Here is a 13,573-nt window from a genome sequence, read left to right as displayed (position 1 = left end):
TATTATGTCCCCCAGAAAAAGCCATATCCTTTGATGCAATCTTCTGGGGAAGATGTTTTAGTGCTGATTGGATTGGAATCCTTTGAGTGTTTCCATGGAAATGCACCTCACCCAACTGTAGGTGATAACTCTGATGAGACAATTTCTATGGAGGCATGGCCCCACCCATTCAGGGTGGGCCTTGATCAGTGGAGCCATATAAATGAGCTGGCAAGCAGAAGGAACTCAGTGCAGTTGTGAGTGACGTTTTGAAGAGGAGCTACAGCCAAGGGGGACACTTTGAAGAAAGCACAGGAGCTGCAGATGAGAGACAGTTTGAAGACAGCCGTTGAAAGCAGACTCTTGCTCCCGAGAAGCTGAGAGAGGACAAATGTCCCAAGTGCAACTAAGAGTGACATTTTTGAGGAACTGCAGCCTAGAGAGGAATGTCCTGAGAGAAGCCATTTTGAAACCAGAACTTTGGAGCAGACACAAGCCACGTGCCTTCCCAGCTAACAGAGGTTTTCCGGACACCATTGGCCATCCTCTAGTGAAGGTGCTTGATTGCTGATGTGTTACCTTGGACACTTTATGGCCTTAAGACTGTAACTGTGTAACCAAATAAACTCCCTTTTATAAAAGCCAATCCATCTCTGGTGTTTTGCATTCTGGCAGCATTAGCAAATGAGAACACCTTGTATCACAACTCCCCAGAGGCATCCCCAGACCAAGTGGGGCTGAGAGGGGTCATCATGGCTTTGAACATCCTGTGATAGAGCATCCCTGCACTCTCCCTAACACCATGAATTTCACACCTCATTGCCTTTCCTCGTGCTGTTCCCCACCCCATCTGCCTGCTGATCTCTTACCCTCTACTGTGAAGTCTTCCCCACCCTTTTCAAACACCTTTTATGTTGTGCTAGTTTGGATGTATTATATCCCCCCAAATGCTGTGTGCTTTAATGCAGTCTTGTGGGAGCAGAGGTATTGGTGCTGATTAGGCTGCAATCTTTGGATTAGGTGGTTTCCATGGAGATGTGACCCACCCAACTGTGGGTGATACCTTTGATTAGATTATTTCCATGGAAGTTTGGCCCCACCCATTCAGCATGGATCTTGATTTACTCACTGAAGTCCTATAAAAGAGCTCACAAACAGAAGGACCTCAGAGCAGCTGCAACTTAGAGAGACACTTTGGAGGACACCATTTTGAAATGCAACCTAGGAGCAAGCAGACGCCAGCCATGGGCCTTCCCAGCTGACAGAGGTTTTCCAGATGCCACTGGTGTTCTTCAGTAAAGGTACCCTACTGTTGATGCCTTTGGACATTTGCATGGCCATAAGACTGTAATTTTGTAACCAAATAAACCCCCTTTAAAAAAGCCAATCCATTCCTGGTGTTTTGCATAATGGCAGCATTAGCAAACCAGTACATAGGTTATATTCTAACAAATGTTTGCATATCGTGATCTGTTACCTATTTCCCTCACCACACAAGGTAGGAGCTCTGATCTGGAACTTACATTCTAATAGAGGAAGCAGACATTTAAACAAATTAATACAATTTGATGTGATAAGTCCTGCAATTGAGGTACATAAGATAGAGTGGGGATGCGGCAGGTTAACTCACTGCCCTCCCCACTACATGGGACATGACTTCCAGGGGTACACACCACCCTGGCAACATGGAACATGACTCCCAGGGATGAGTCTGGGCCCAGCATCATGGGACTGAGAAAATCTTCTTGACCAAAAGGGAGAAGAAAAATGAAACAAAATAAGGTTTCAGTGGCTGAGAAATTTAAAATGGAGTCGAGAGGTCATTCTGGAGGTTATTCTTATGCATTATACAAATATCCCCTTTTTAGTTTTTAGTGTATCGGAATAGCTAGAAGGGAATACCTGAAACTGTTGAACGTGCAACCCAGTAGCCTTGATTCTTGAAGACGATTGTATAACTATGTAGCTTACATGGTGTGACTGTGTGATTGTGAAAACCTCGTGGTTCACGCTTCCTTTATCCAGTATGTGGAGAGATGTGTAGAAAAATAGGAACAAAAATTAAATGAATAATAGTAGGGATGGGAGGGATTGGATGTTTTGGGTGTTCTTTACTTGTATTCTTATTCTTCTTATTTTTTATTTTTTATTTTTTTGAAGTAATGAAAATGTTCAGAAGTTGATTTTGGTGATGAATGCACAAGTATATGATGGTACTGTAAACAACTGACTGTACACTGTGGATGACTGTAGGGTATGTGAATATATCTCAATAAAACTGAATTTAAAAAAAAGATAGAGTGGGGAGTATATATAAGATAAAAGGAAGGCTTCATTCATTCAATTATCCAATAAGTATTTATTGAGTGCCCACTAAGTGCCAGGTCTATGCAGAATCATGCAGGTAAAATGATGAGCAAAATCAGACATGGAACCTACCCTCATGGATAGTAGATGGAGACACATATCAATGGAATTATCACAAAATCTGCATGAAATATTATTTTAGTTGGGGTTCTTGATTGCAGTCATAGAAACTTGCCTTGCTGCAGCCCGAGGCTTAACTTTCCTCTGCTGTCTGCCAAGTAAGATGCCATTCCTGTGTCTCCTGATTTTTATTCTTGTTCTCATTGTTTGGGTGTGATTTTGAGAGAAGGGGGCAAAAACATCTTTACTTTGATGTATTTTGGTATCTTTGAGGCAGTTTTCATGCACAAGGAGATAATTCAGAGATTAGTGTGTTTTTCCAAAATTAACGTTCACTTTATTGAAGTAACAGTAAAGTCTAGTTTTTTCCCTAAGCTTTCAAGTTCAACCTACAAGTCTTATTATTCTATTTATAAGACTAGTGATTAAAATAAACCTCTTTTAAGGGAGCCTTTAATAAAAGTAAATTACATACATTTAAACATTCTAAATCACATTTATAAATTTAACTTATTCAATTTTCTTTTCCAGTCCATCAATCTTCTGACTGAAAAATATTCCCAAGTACTGAAATAATTCTTATAAATGAAAAATCAATTTAAATATGGTGACTCTTCTAGTAAATATTCTAATACTGTTTCCAAACTTAATAAAATTCTTTTATACCTTTCAATTAAAAATTGCAAGCCTAAATCAGTTAACAACAACTTTAAATTAGAATCACAATTTACAGGAAATACAAGGGACTTGGGAATGTGCTCAAGTATGCCACAAGGATGCACTCAGCCAATTCCAGATTGTGGGAATCTCTACAGGACGAACAACCTGGTTTCTTGAACAAATAAATATCTCTCCCTCAAAAAAGAGGGAGAGAAATGAAGGAGGATCATATAAATTAAAGAAACTTAAGAAACTTTTAGGCAATTGAAATGTGTGGATCCTGATTCAAAAAAGCAAACTAAATAGAAAACATGATATTTATGAGCCGTTTGGAAAGTTGACTGTTGACTACCTGTTTGATAATGTTGCATTGTCACTTTCATTATATTTTTAGTTGTGTAGTGAAAATAGTAGTTATAGTAGAAAAAATCAGTCCTTTTGGTGTTTCTTACTGAGATATTTATAGATAAATTATAGACTACCTGGGATTAGCTTCAAAGTAATGTAGGTGAAGGGACATGGGAGTTTGGGTGAAACAAAATTGGCCATGAGTTAATAACTGTTGAAGCTAAATGAGGAGTACATGGTGGTTTATTATACTATTCTTTCTAATTTTGTACGTTTGACATTTTCTATAATAAAAGTTTTTAAAAATTAGAATCACAAAGCTAATCTAATAGGCCACAAACTTAATCTAATAGTTCAAATTTTCTAATACAGTCTAAGTACTTAAATATCAACATAGCTTATATATATAATATATGTTCTCAAACCTAAATGTAAAATAGTACTACCATGGGTTTGATTTACTTCATCATTTCTACCTTGACTTCAAATCTTTGCAGAGTTAAAAGGCTGACAACAAAGGAAACAATTAAGCAACACCAAGTAATGAGGTTACCTACACAAGCAAATTGGGGGTGCCTTCTCAATTGGTTGTGGGGGTGAGGTCCGAGCTGCTGACAGCTAGTGTCAGTTTCTGCATAACCTTGAGGGACAAATAGAGCTCTCTTATATCTCCTCAAAGTTCATACCCTGGAAGAGGGGTGGTCTCACAACACAATGTCACCTGAATTCAGGTTATACATATCACCTAATTCCTCAGTATGATTTGAACCTCTAATCCCCTACCCAGGCTGTTTTCACTATTTGATATGCTAACAGATTCAACTAAGCTATTTCCTGCTTGAAGCTATTTGGAATTCTTTTCACATTCTGTCTGTATGACAGGGCCCTTCTCTTATGTTTAAATAGCATTCAGTCGGATTCTGTGCCTATCTCTGGCTTTAGGGTTACAAAAAGAATTGCTACTTAGAAAATTCACAAACACCTAGAGGGTAAAAATGAGGAGGAGATAAAAACATTCCCGGATAATCAAAAGCTGAGGGACTTCATCACCAGTAGATCAGTCCTATAAGAAATGCTAAAGGGAATTGTGTAGGCTGAAAGGAAGGGACACTAAACAATTGACTGAAACCACATGAAGAAATAAAGATTTCCAGTAAAGATCACATGGTAAATATAAATACCAATACTACTGTATTTTTGATTTGTAACTCCACTATTTACTTCCTACAGGATCTAAAATACAGAAACTGTAATGATAAATCAGTGGTTTTGGACTCAATGTAAAATATGTAATTTTTGACAAGAACTACATAAAGGTGGGGGAATGGAAGAATATAGGAACATAGTTTAGGTATCCTATTGAAGTTAAGTTGATATCAAAGAAAAACAAGATTGTTACAGATTCAAGATGTTAAATTTAAGCCCCACGGTAAACACAAAGAAAGTATCAGAGAATATGACCATAGAGATGAAAAAATAGAATATGGGTTACCAGAAGCGGGGGAAGGGGCAATGGGGAGCTAAGAAATGAGAGTAGGGTTTCTGTTTGGGGTGAAGGGAAATTTCTAGTAATGGATGGTGGGAAGGTGATTGTCGGAAATAAAGCAGTTCCTGTAAGGGAATAAATGCTCACTCGATTTTGGAGGAGAAAAGAATTTATTTACAATCTTGCAAGATAGGGCGTCCAGCCAAACACATGGAAGACTGGCGCGCCAGAGGAAGAGAATGGCGATCTTTAAATCTCCTACTCCTAATTCGCAAGTCCTTCCCCTGTTTCCCCATTGACTGGGTACTACAGAGGTTACAGCCTATCCGAGAACACTAACTAATTCATCTTTTGAGATTTTAATTTGTACAGCCAATCCTAGAGAGCCAACTAGCTCATTATTGAGATTTTGAACTGATCAGCCTATCCCCCTCAAATTTTTATTTTTTTTTTTTTGCTGTGAGTTCCCGCCTCTGATATTACCTCGTATCTCTTTACATTCCAGTAACTATGGTTACTTTTCCATATAAGGAGCAGGCAGATTCTCTCTTCTCTTTGTCTGGGGCTTGTTTAAACTGGTTTTGCCTCCATTTCCCTTATTCCATGCTGTCTCTATGGGAAAACTAAACTTATCCCTTTCTTACAGTGATGGCATTGCAACATTCTTAATGTGATTACTCTCACTAATGGAATGCTAGGGAGGAGTTGGAATGGGAAGATTGGGGCTGTATATGTTTCCACAATTGAAAAAAAAAAAAAAGACCATCTAAATAGATAATGACAATTAAATGCCAAGGATGATCCTGGATGGGATCTGAGGATGGAGGAGAGGAGGCTCAAAGGGACACAGTTGAGACATAAGAAAAAAAAAAGGAATATAGAATGTAAGCTTTGTATCAATGTTGAATTTCTTGAACTTCTTAGCTGCACTTAATGGGATTGCATAAAAGAATGTTCTTGTTCATGGGAATTGTATATGAGAATTATAGTGTTTGTTCAAGGATGTATGCAGCTTGCTCTCATATGTTCAGAAGACAGAGCAATAGATGAAGGATGATAGATAGGGAGGGAGGGACGGAGGGAAATAAAGAAATGGTGGTGTGACAGGATGTTAAAGTTGGTGGATCGGGGTATCAGGGAGGGGGGTCGGGGTATGCTGGAGTTCTGTGTATGGGGTTTGTATTGTTTTTGCAACTGTTCTTGTAAGTCTGAATTTATTTCAAAATAAAATTTTAAAAAAAGATGTGCTAATGATACTTCCTTTGGTTGTGCCTGTTAATCTGCCATTTGCTCCTCCATGTTCAAATAGATGGATCTCCTAGAAAGCTTCTTTAAGTGTTACCTGTGTTAGAAACAAGCATTATACAAAAATGCTCACCCGGTTCTGGAGGAGAAAAGAATTTATTTACGATCTTGCAAGAAAGGACACACAGCCAAAAATGTGGTAGGCTGGTGCGCCAGAGGAAGAGAATGGCGATCTTTAAATCACCTACTTCTAATGCGCAAGTCCCTCCCGTTTCCCCATTGACTGGTTACTACAGAGGTTACAGCCTAGCCGAGAGAACTAACTAATTCATCTTTGAGATTTCGAACTGACCAGCCTATCCGAGAGAGTTCAGTTTAAAATTTTTTTAGCTGGGAGTTCCCGCCTCTGATTTTACTCATATCTCTTTACATTCCAGTAACCATGGTTACTTTTCCATATAAGGAGCTGGCAGATTCTCTCTTTCTTCCCTTTACCATAGGGCTTGTTTAAGCTGGTTCTGCCTCCATTTTCCTTATTCCATGCTGTCTCTACGTGAAAGCTAAACTTATCCCTTTCTTACACCTGTCAGGTGTGAAACATTTCTCAGAAACTTAATAGATCTGCCTTTGTCATCAGCTGTATAAGTTAGGGTTCTTTAGGGAAACAGAACCAACAGAAGATATGTGGGGATGTAAGAATCCAAATTCCATAGGGGAGGATGCACGAGTCCAAATTCCGTAGGGCAGGCAGGGAACTGGCAACTCCAATGAAAGAGTTCATTGAACTCCTCAGGAGACGCTGGCTAGATGAAGAAGTAAGTGAAGGTTCTCTCGCTTTCTCCCTTAAAAGTCTTCAACTGATTGGATTAAATCCAGCTGATTGAATTCCTCTCATTGCGGAAGACACACCCTTCGTTGATGTAATCAATCACAGGTGCAATCAATTGACTGATGATTTAATAAAATAGCTTTCTGGTTTATTAAACAGCCACAAATGTCCTTGCAGTGACAGTTAGGCCAGTGATCACTGGACCAGACCCCTTGGCACCATCATCTGGCCAAGCTGACACATGAACCTAACCATAACACCAGCCTAAATATTTCTTTTGCTAGTGCCCTGTATTCTAGTCACATTGGTCTTAGTTTGTTTCTAGAAAGAACCATACTACTTCCCATCTTAGGGCCTCTACACAGGCTGTTTCCTCAGCCTAATGGCCTCTTCCTTGCCCTCTTCTTCTGCCTAACTTCTACTGTTCCTTCAGATTTCTGCTTCAAAATCATGCCCTCAGGGAAGCCTTTTCTGACTCCAAGAGACTAGTTAGGTGTTATATACTCCGTGGCATCCTATCCTCTTCCTCTGAGGCACTCATCGTGATTCTAATAAAATAACTAAATCCTTAAGTATACATTTTTTTTCACTTCTTCAATCCTTTATTATTGTGAACTACATATAATACAGAAAAGCGCATAACATATGTACAGTTTACTGGAAGATTATAAAGCAAACATGCAGTACCATGCAGGTCAAGATTGTAAAACATTACCAGCACTCCAGAGGCAATCCCCTCCAATGCAAAATTCACTTATTATTCATTGAACATTTGATCATTAGAACTCATCAAAACACAAATTATCCATGGCACCAATTTTTTCCACAGTTGCATTAGACACAAGAATTGAAAACGAATACTGAATTTGTTTTTAACAAATCTGAAGCAAGTTGTTTGCTTTAGATAACCTATTTCCACTTGTCAAGACATGCTATTCCTTCAGAGGAAATCAACATCATGTTGAATGTATTGACTTCTTCAGGAAGAAAAACTGGACTCTATTATTATTATTATTTACTATGATGACATCATCTAGATTTGAATTACTTAAGTATACATTTAATACATTCATTCTCATTAGTATGTATAACCACGAAGGCAGAAACTGCAACTCTGGTGTCTAGCACATATAGTAAGTGCTCAATAAATATTTGTTGAATGGATGGAATGAATTAGAATGATTCTGAAGATTAAAAGTTGCAGAAAACCGCCTAATAATGAAATACCTTTAAGAAGAAAACTATATTGCAAGGATCTATATTGCAGTTCTAAACTGTCAATACTTGGGCTAACCATAGGAAACATGTTCATGATATATTGTTAAGTGGGGAAAAAAAAAAGATAATATATTATGTATATGTATAGTTTTTGAGAGGAAAATCAATGTGTGCTTGTACATATATATATATGTATGTGTATATATATACACGTATGTATTTATTTATGTATACTAATGGGAATAAAACAAAACCTAAATATAATGTATTTATATGAAAGAGAGGGAGTTCAAGAGAGAACCAGGCTTTCCGGTTCATATCTCAGTCCTGCTACTTGCTGGCCATATGGCCATGGAATAGTACTGAACACATTGTAAGTGTCGAGTAAAAGTTAACCCAATTTCTACTTGCCAGGCATACCTCTCCAACTACCTGACTTACTTTATATCTCCGCTTGGATGTCTCAGAGATAACCTAAACTCAGCAACTCCTAAATGGAACTTTTCATTTCCACCCCCATCAGACCCTCAACCCCGCTCCCCTTTCAACCCTCCGATCTCTCGAACACTGTCAAGTCCACCAGCAAAGCATCATCTGAAGTGTCTCTCCCTCAATCCCCACATGCAATCAATCTATCAACAAGTTCAGTAATCATTTCTACTTTCAAAATATATCTCAAGTCTGTTGCCTTCTTTCCATCCCCAAGGTTACCACCCTCCATCACGTTATCATCATCATCTCTTGACTGTAGTTCTGCAATAGCTTTCTCGTTCGACTTGCTTGCAGTTTTGCCACTTTCCAAACTACTAGTTACCAAGCAGCCAGAGTAACCTTTTAAAAACATGAATCATATCATGCCACTCCTTTTGTGTTAAAAATTTTCAGTGCCTCCCTCCTGCCTTTAGAATAAAATCAACATGTATGGCCTGTATCCTAATTCCATGTTATCACCACCCAAGGCCAATAAAGCACAACATGACCTGGCTCTTACCCACCTCATCTCATCTCCTGCTACTGTACTCTGCATCATCCACCATACTCCAGCAGACAGTAAGCTTCTTTCCACCTCTCTCTGGCTTTTGTTCAAACTGTTCCTTCAGGCTAAAGCTGTCCCTCTCCTTCTCCCCACCCACATGGTTGGTTTCTTTTCTGGTCTCAGCTTTTATGAGACCTTCCATGGCTCCAATAAATAAATGAGTCTCCCTATTTGGCAATGGTACCCTTTCTGCTCCCAGCTGTCAGGATTTGATCTCTGGAATCATCTCTGATTCACCCCGCTTCCCTCTTGTATAGTAAACGTCCAGCAAGTCCAGTGATTGTTCAGTCAAATCTATTTCTCCTCTTTGCCCCTTCCTACAGCGTTGTCCAGAAAGACATCACCGAGTGGCTTGGAAGGATAGACAAGATTAGAAAGGACAAGAGATGGGCCCTCTAGGTGGGCTTTCAAATGAGCAGAGATTAGCAGCAAGAATGAGCATGACATTCTGTGGGGGAAACTAGGAGACACACCACAGAAGCCCATATTTTTCTTATTCTGAATTTATGTACATTTATTTTTATTAACATTCACTTCAGGACTGTGGTCCTTAAGTTTTTGAGGGATTTGTTGACCACCTTGAATATACGATAGATAAAAGTTGTGGATTCTTTTTTCAGAATATGCACGTATGCACACAACATTGCAAATCATGGAGGAAGGGAACTCTAAGACTAAAATTTCTGCTTTACCAGTCAATCACCTACTATCTTGAATACTTGCATTATTATCAAATTGTATCATGCAATTTACTTATTGATGGTCTACAATGAGCCAGGCACAGTCTAGATGTCATATCTGTATAGAATAGAACAACATAGATACATGTCCCTGCCTTCATGGAGCTTGTATTCTAGCGTAAGAGACAGATATTAAACAAACAATGATAATATGTCAGATAATGTGAATGTTATGAAGAAAAGAAAGGAGGATAAGGGGATAAAGAATGGGTGAGACCATGAGAAAAGAGGTGAGGGAAGTGCATTGCTGGTAATGGGAACGGAATGGGCAGAGGTTCACTCCTCCTCCCCACCTCGAAACAGTAGGTAAGGTCCAGGATTCTGCACCTTCTCTTTTTCCCATAATGGAGAGCCACCACAGTTCTAAGCAGTGTGCTAGGTTTTCAGCTTGGAGGGCGTCCCCGCCTCCGTCCCCACCCCTTCCCCTCACGCACAATTCAGTGCTTCCCCGGAATGCTTTTTCTCCCGGAACATCTTAACTTGTCCGCCAAAGAAAGACCTCTCGTTCCTCTGAATATTAGCATACTTAAAAAATTTTTTTTTTAACTAGCACTTGTTACTTTCTAAGGATGTGAGCGTGGGACGGTGATTTTGTTTTCCCCGGCAGCACCGGGAACATTGCGGCCACGCGAGTACGGAACTGCTTAAGGTCGCTTTGCCCCGGAAACTACATTTCCCAGAGTGCCCCGCAGGCCGGGAGGGCGCGCGGGGCGGTGTCTCATAGGACCCGAATTGGAACAAGATGGCAGGTTCACTGTGACGGTCTGTAGAGGTAATTGCTTCCCTCTTCTCAGCCTGTCGCGGAGTCCCGGGGCACTGGGCAGGACCAGAAAGTTTTTCGGCAGGTGTTGAGGTGTGCTGCCGGTTGTTTGCGGCAGGAACAGGCCATCGGCATCCCCAGGCTCCGTCCGTCCTGCAGTAGGGCTGGCGTGTGGCTGTGCGCCTCCTGCATGGTTCCCTTCGTGCCTAAGCCGACTTCCCGGGTGGAGCTGATGGAGCTCGTGGCTCCGAGGATCTCTCCGGTTCGAAGCCTTTAGGGTCTGACCCCGGGTACTAGTCCCCGTGCTCCTGGTAGCCTATTCCTCAAACCTCCGAGACACTGTAGCTTTTGCTTCGGTGTTGAATTCTAGACCAAGGGGCCTAACCTCTCAAATTCTCTCCCTGGGATGGATAATCTGACCACAGCCGGGTGTGCTTGCCTCTGGGTCTCGAACAGAGGGGAGCTCATGTCTCTCAAGATGTTTTGTTCTTAGATTCGTGGCCAGAAGACATAGGTTCGCGCTCCTCTTATGCCAACTGTTAGCAGAATAGTGGGGCAGGTAAATCGCTCGACCTCTTTGAACCTCGGTTCTTAATTTGTAAAATGGAGATGCCTACTTGACAGATTTGTGGAAGTCAAAGCACATAATGTATAAGAATACGGGTTATAAATGACGCTGTGTGAACTCAGGCTTAGCAATGCTAATGTACTGACTGCAAGGAATCAGCCTGCATAGTTTAGTGTTGCAAATAAGAATGCATGCTCTGTGTCCTAATTCCGTTTGATCACTGTCGGGAGAAGGAAACGAATAGCAGTTGAGACCAATTAAATACAAGAGGTATAACTGGTATATGTCATTTATTCACAGCACTCTGTAGAGGTTGTGGTTGTATCCCCATTTTACCCTTGAAGAAACTGAGGGTCGCCTAGTTAACCACTTGCCCAAAATTTCCAAATCCTTGGAAGCAAGTCATTTATTTTCTATTTTAGTTTCTTCATGAATCAAATTAAAGATACGTCACAGGAATTATAGGAATGTAAAATGAAATGGTGGTGAAAGCACCTTAGAAAGTTAAATACCTTATACAAGAGATTGAAATTTTATTTGAGACTTTAGTGAGTTTGTGTTCCTCTAAATCAGTATTTAATAAGCCAGGGATTTGCCTTCCTGTTTAATATTTAATTTAAGCAGAAACAGAATACTACTTTAAGTGATTACAATATCTTGTGTAAGGTACCTGGGAGGTTTGTACACAGACACAGTAATGTGAGAGAGGATGCTCTATGTACCATGTGTAACTATTTCTAAGAGTAATTACACATTTATTGAGTACTCATAAAGTGGAAAGAACTGCTGTGGGTTTAAGAGAAATAGTAATGGACATGATGATGTTCTTTCTCCTATTGCTAAATCTCATGGGTATGGAAGGTTGTTTAAAAGTTTTGCTTCAAGTGACTGTATGTTGTTCTAGGTAGTGATTCCTATCTTGTTTTTGTGGTGTTAATTATGTCATATCACTTTACCATCAGTAGAACTGAGTTTTCTTTATTTCTTAATCAGGCATGAAAATAGGTGTGCCTAGAAGCAGATTTTAAAAGGAGTTTCTTTTCAAAACATCTTTTTATACCACCTGATAAGCATCTTGATTCACCATGGCAGTAGCAGCAGTAAAATGGGCGATGTCAAGCAGAACTGTCTTAAAACATTTATTTCCAATCCAAAGTAAGTTTTTTTATATTTCAAAAGTTTTAGACTTTTTCAAATATTATAGAAATATGTGTTTTTTCTAGAAAATGTAAAGTATTTCTTATTGGATGTACCTGTTTATAATAATGGAAAAAGGGAGAAAGCCTAAATATCAAAAAGAGAGTGGATAAGTTATGTTTCATCTTTAATATGAGTATCATGCAGCTGTTACCAAAACAGAAAGATCTCTATATAGAAGAGTAAAAAAAGCATGTCACAGAACAAATGTATTATATGATCCCATTTGTGTATTTAAAGGATGATCTCTCTCTCTCTATGTATGTATGTATACATATAAATCAGGATAAAAGGTTTGGACCAAACAGTGGTTATCTGTGTAGACCATGAGTGGGATTTAGCTGCGGGCAGGAGTAAGGGATTATTAGTAAAGGTAAATTTCTCTTGTTTGAATCATTTTAATGTAGTATGTTTCATATAATTACTTTTTTAGTAGATCTTAAAATTGGCAAATAAAGGATAAATTCAGTCTTATCTTCCAAATATAATAATTGTTAATATTTTGGTATATTCCCTTGTGTTTTTTTCTATGTACCTAGCCATTCGAAAAAAAAAATTGTCATTTCTGCCTTTTTTTTCTTAAAGAACTGTATATAGTTTAATATTTTCTTCAAAGATATGTTAGGTAGTCAAAGCATTGATCCATATAAGTAAATAGAATATTAAACCTTATTTCCCGGCCAACTTTGCTTTTACTTTATTTTTTTCTCTGTGAATCCTGTCCTTCCATTTCTAAAGTAGACATGGTTAAATGATGACAATAAATTTGCTTTTTCATAAGTAGCTATGTCAGCCAACTTCTCTATACATCTCTGCCTAGAGTTAATCTCTTTCTTTGTGTTTCTTATTTACCATCACTTGTAATTGAAAGTTTCCTTATTAAGTTAAGGGGAAAAGAACTGTTTGAAGAATAGGGTAAAAAAAAGTAGAGTAATAGCTAGAGAATTTGAGGTAAGGAAAGATATTTCACATACCCAGTGTTCCGGTTTGCTAATGCTGCTGTCAAGCAAAATACCAGAAATGGGTTGGCTTTTATAAAGGGCGTCTATTTGGTTACAAAGTTAAAGTCTTATGTCCATA

At 39.0% G+C, this 13,573-nt stretch overlaps 1 protein-coding gene across 3 annotated transcripts in view; it reads left to right on the top strand.

Annotated features, from left to right (window-relative positions):
- The first annotated feature begins 10,629 nt into the window (after positions 1-10,629).
- Positions 10,630-13,573, top strand: part of MRPL42 (mitochondrial ribosomal protein L42) — a 36,270-nt gene continuing 33,326 nt past the window's right edge. Inside the window, exons 1-2 of one of the 3 annotated variants that reach the window (XM_037847208.1) lie at positions 10,630-10,740; positions 12,290-12,451. In XM_037847208.1, the coding sequence (XP_037703136.1) occupies positions 12,382-12,451 (70 nt within the window). In that variant the 5' untranslated portion in view covers positions 10,630-10,740; positions 12,290-12,381. Of the gene's footprint in view, positions 10,810-11,207; positions 11,288-12,289; positions 12,452-13,573 lie in introns of those variants that run through there. The other 2 variants (XM_037847207.1, XM_037847209.1) reach the window with 2 other exon arrangements.

The sequence above is a fragment of the Choloepus didactylus genome, chromosome 8 (assembly GCF_015220235.1).
Source record: "Choloepus didactylus isolate mChoDid1 chromosome 8, mChoDid1.pri, whole genome shotgun sequence".
Taxonomy (NCBI): domain Eukaryota; kingdom Metazoa; phylum Chordata; class Mammalia; order Pilosa; family Megalonychidae; genus Choloepus; species Choloepus didactylus.
This window is presented reverse-complemented; position numbering and strand designations above follow the sequence as displayed.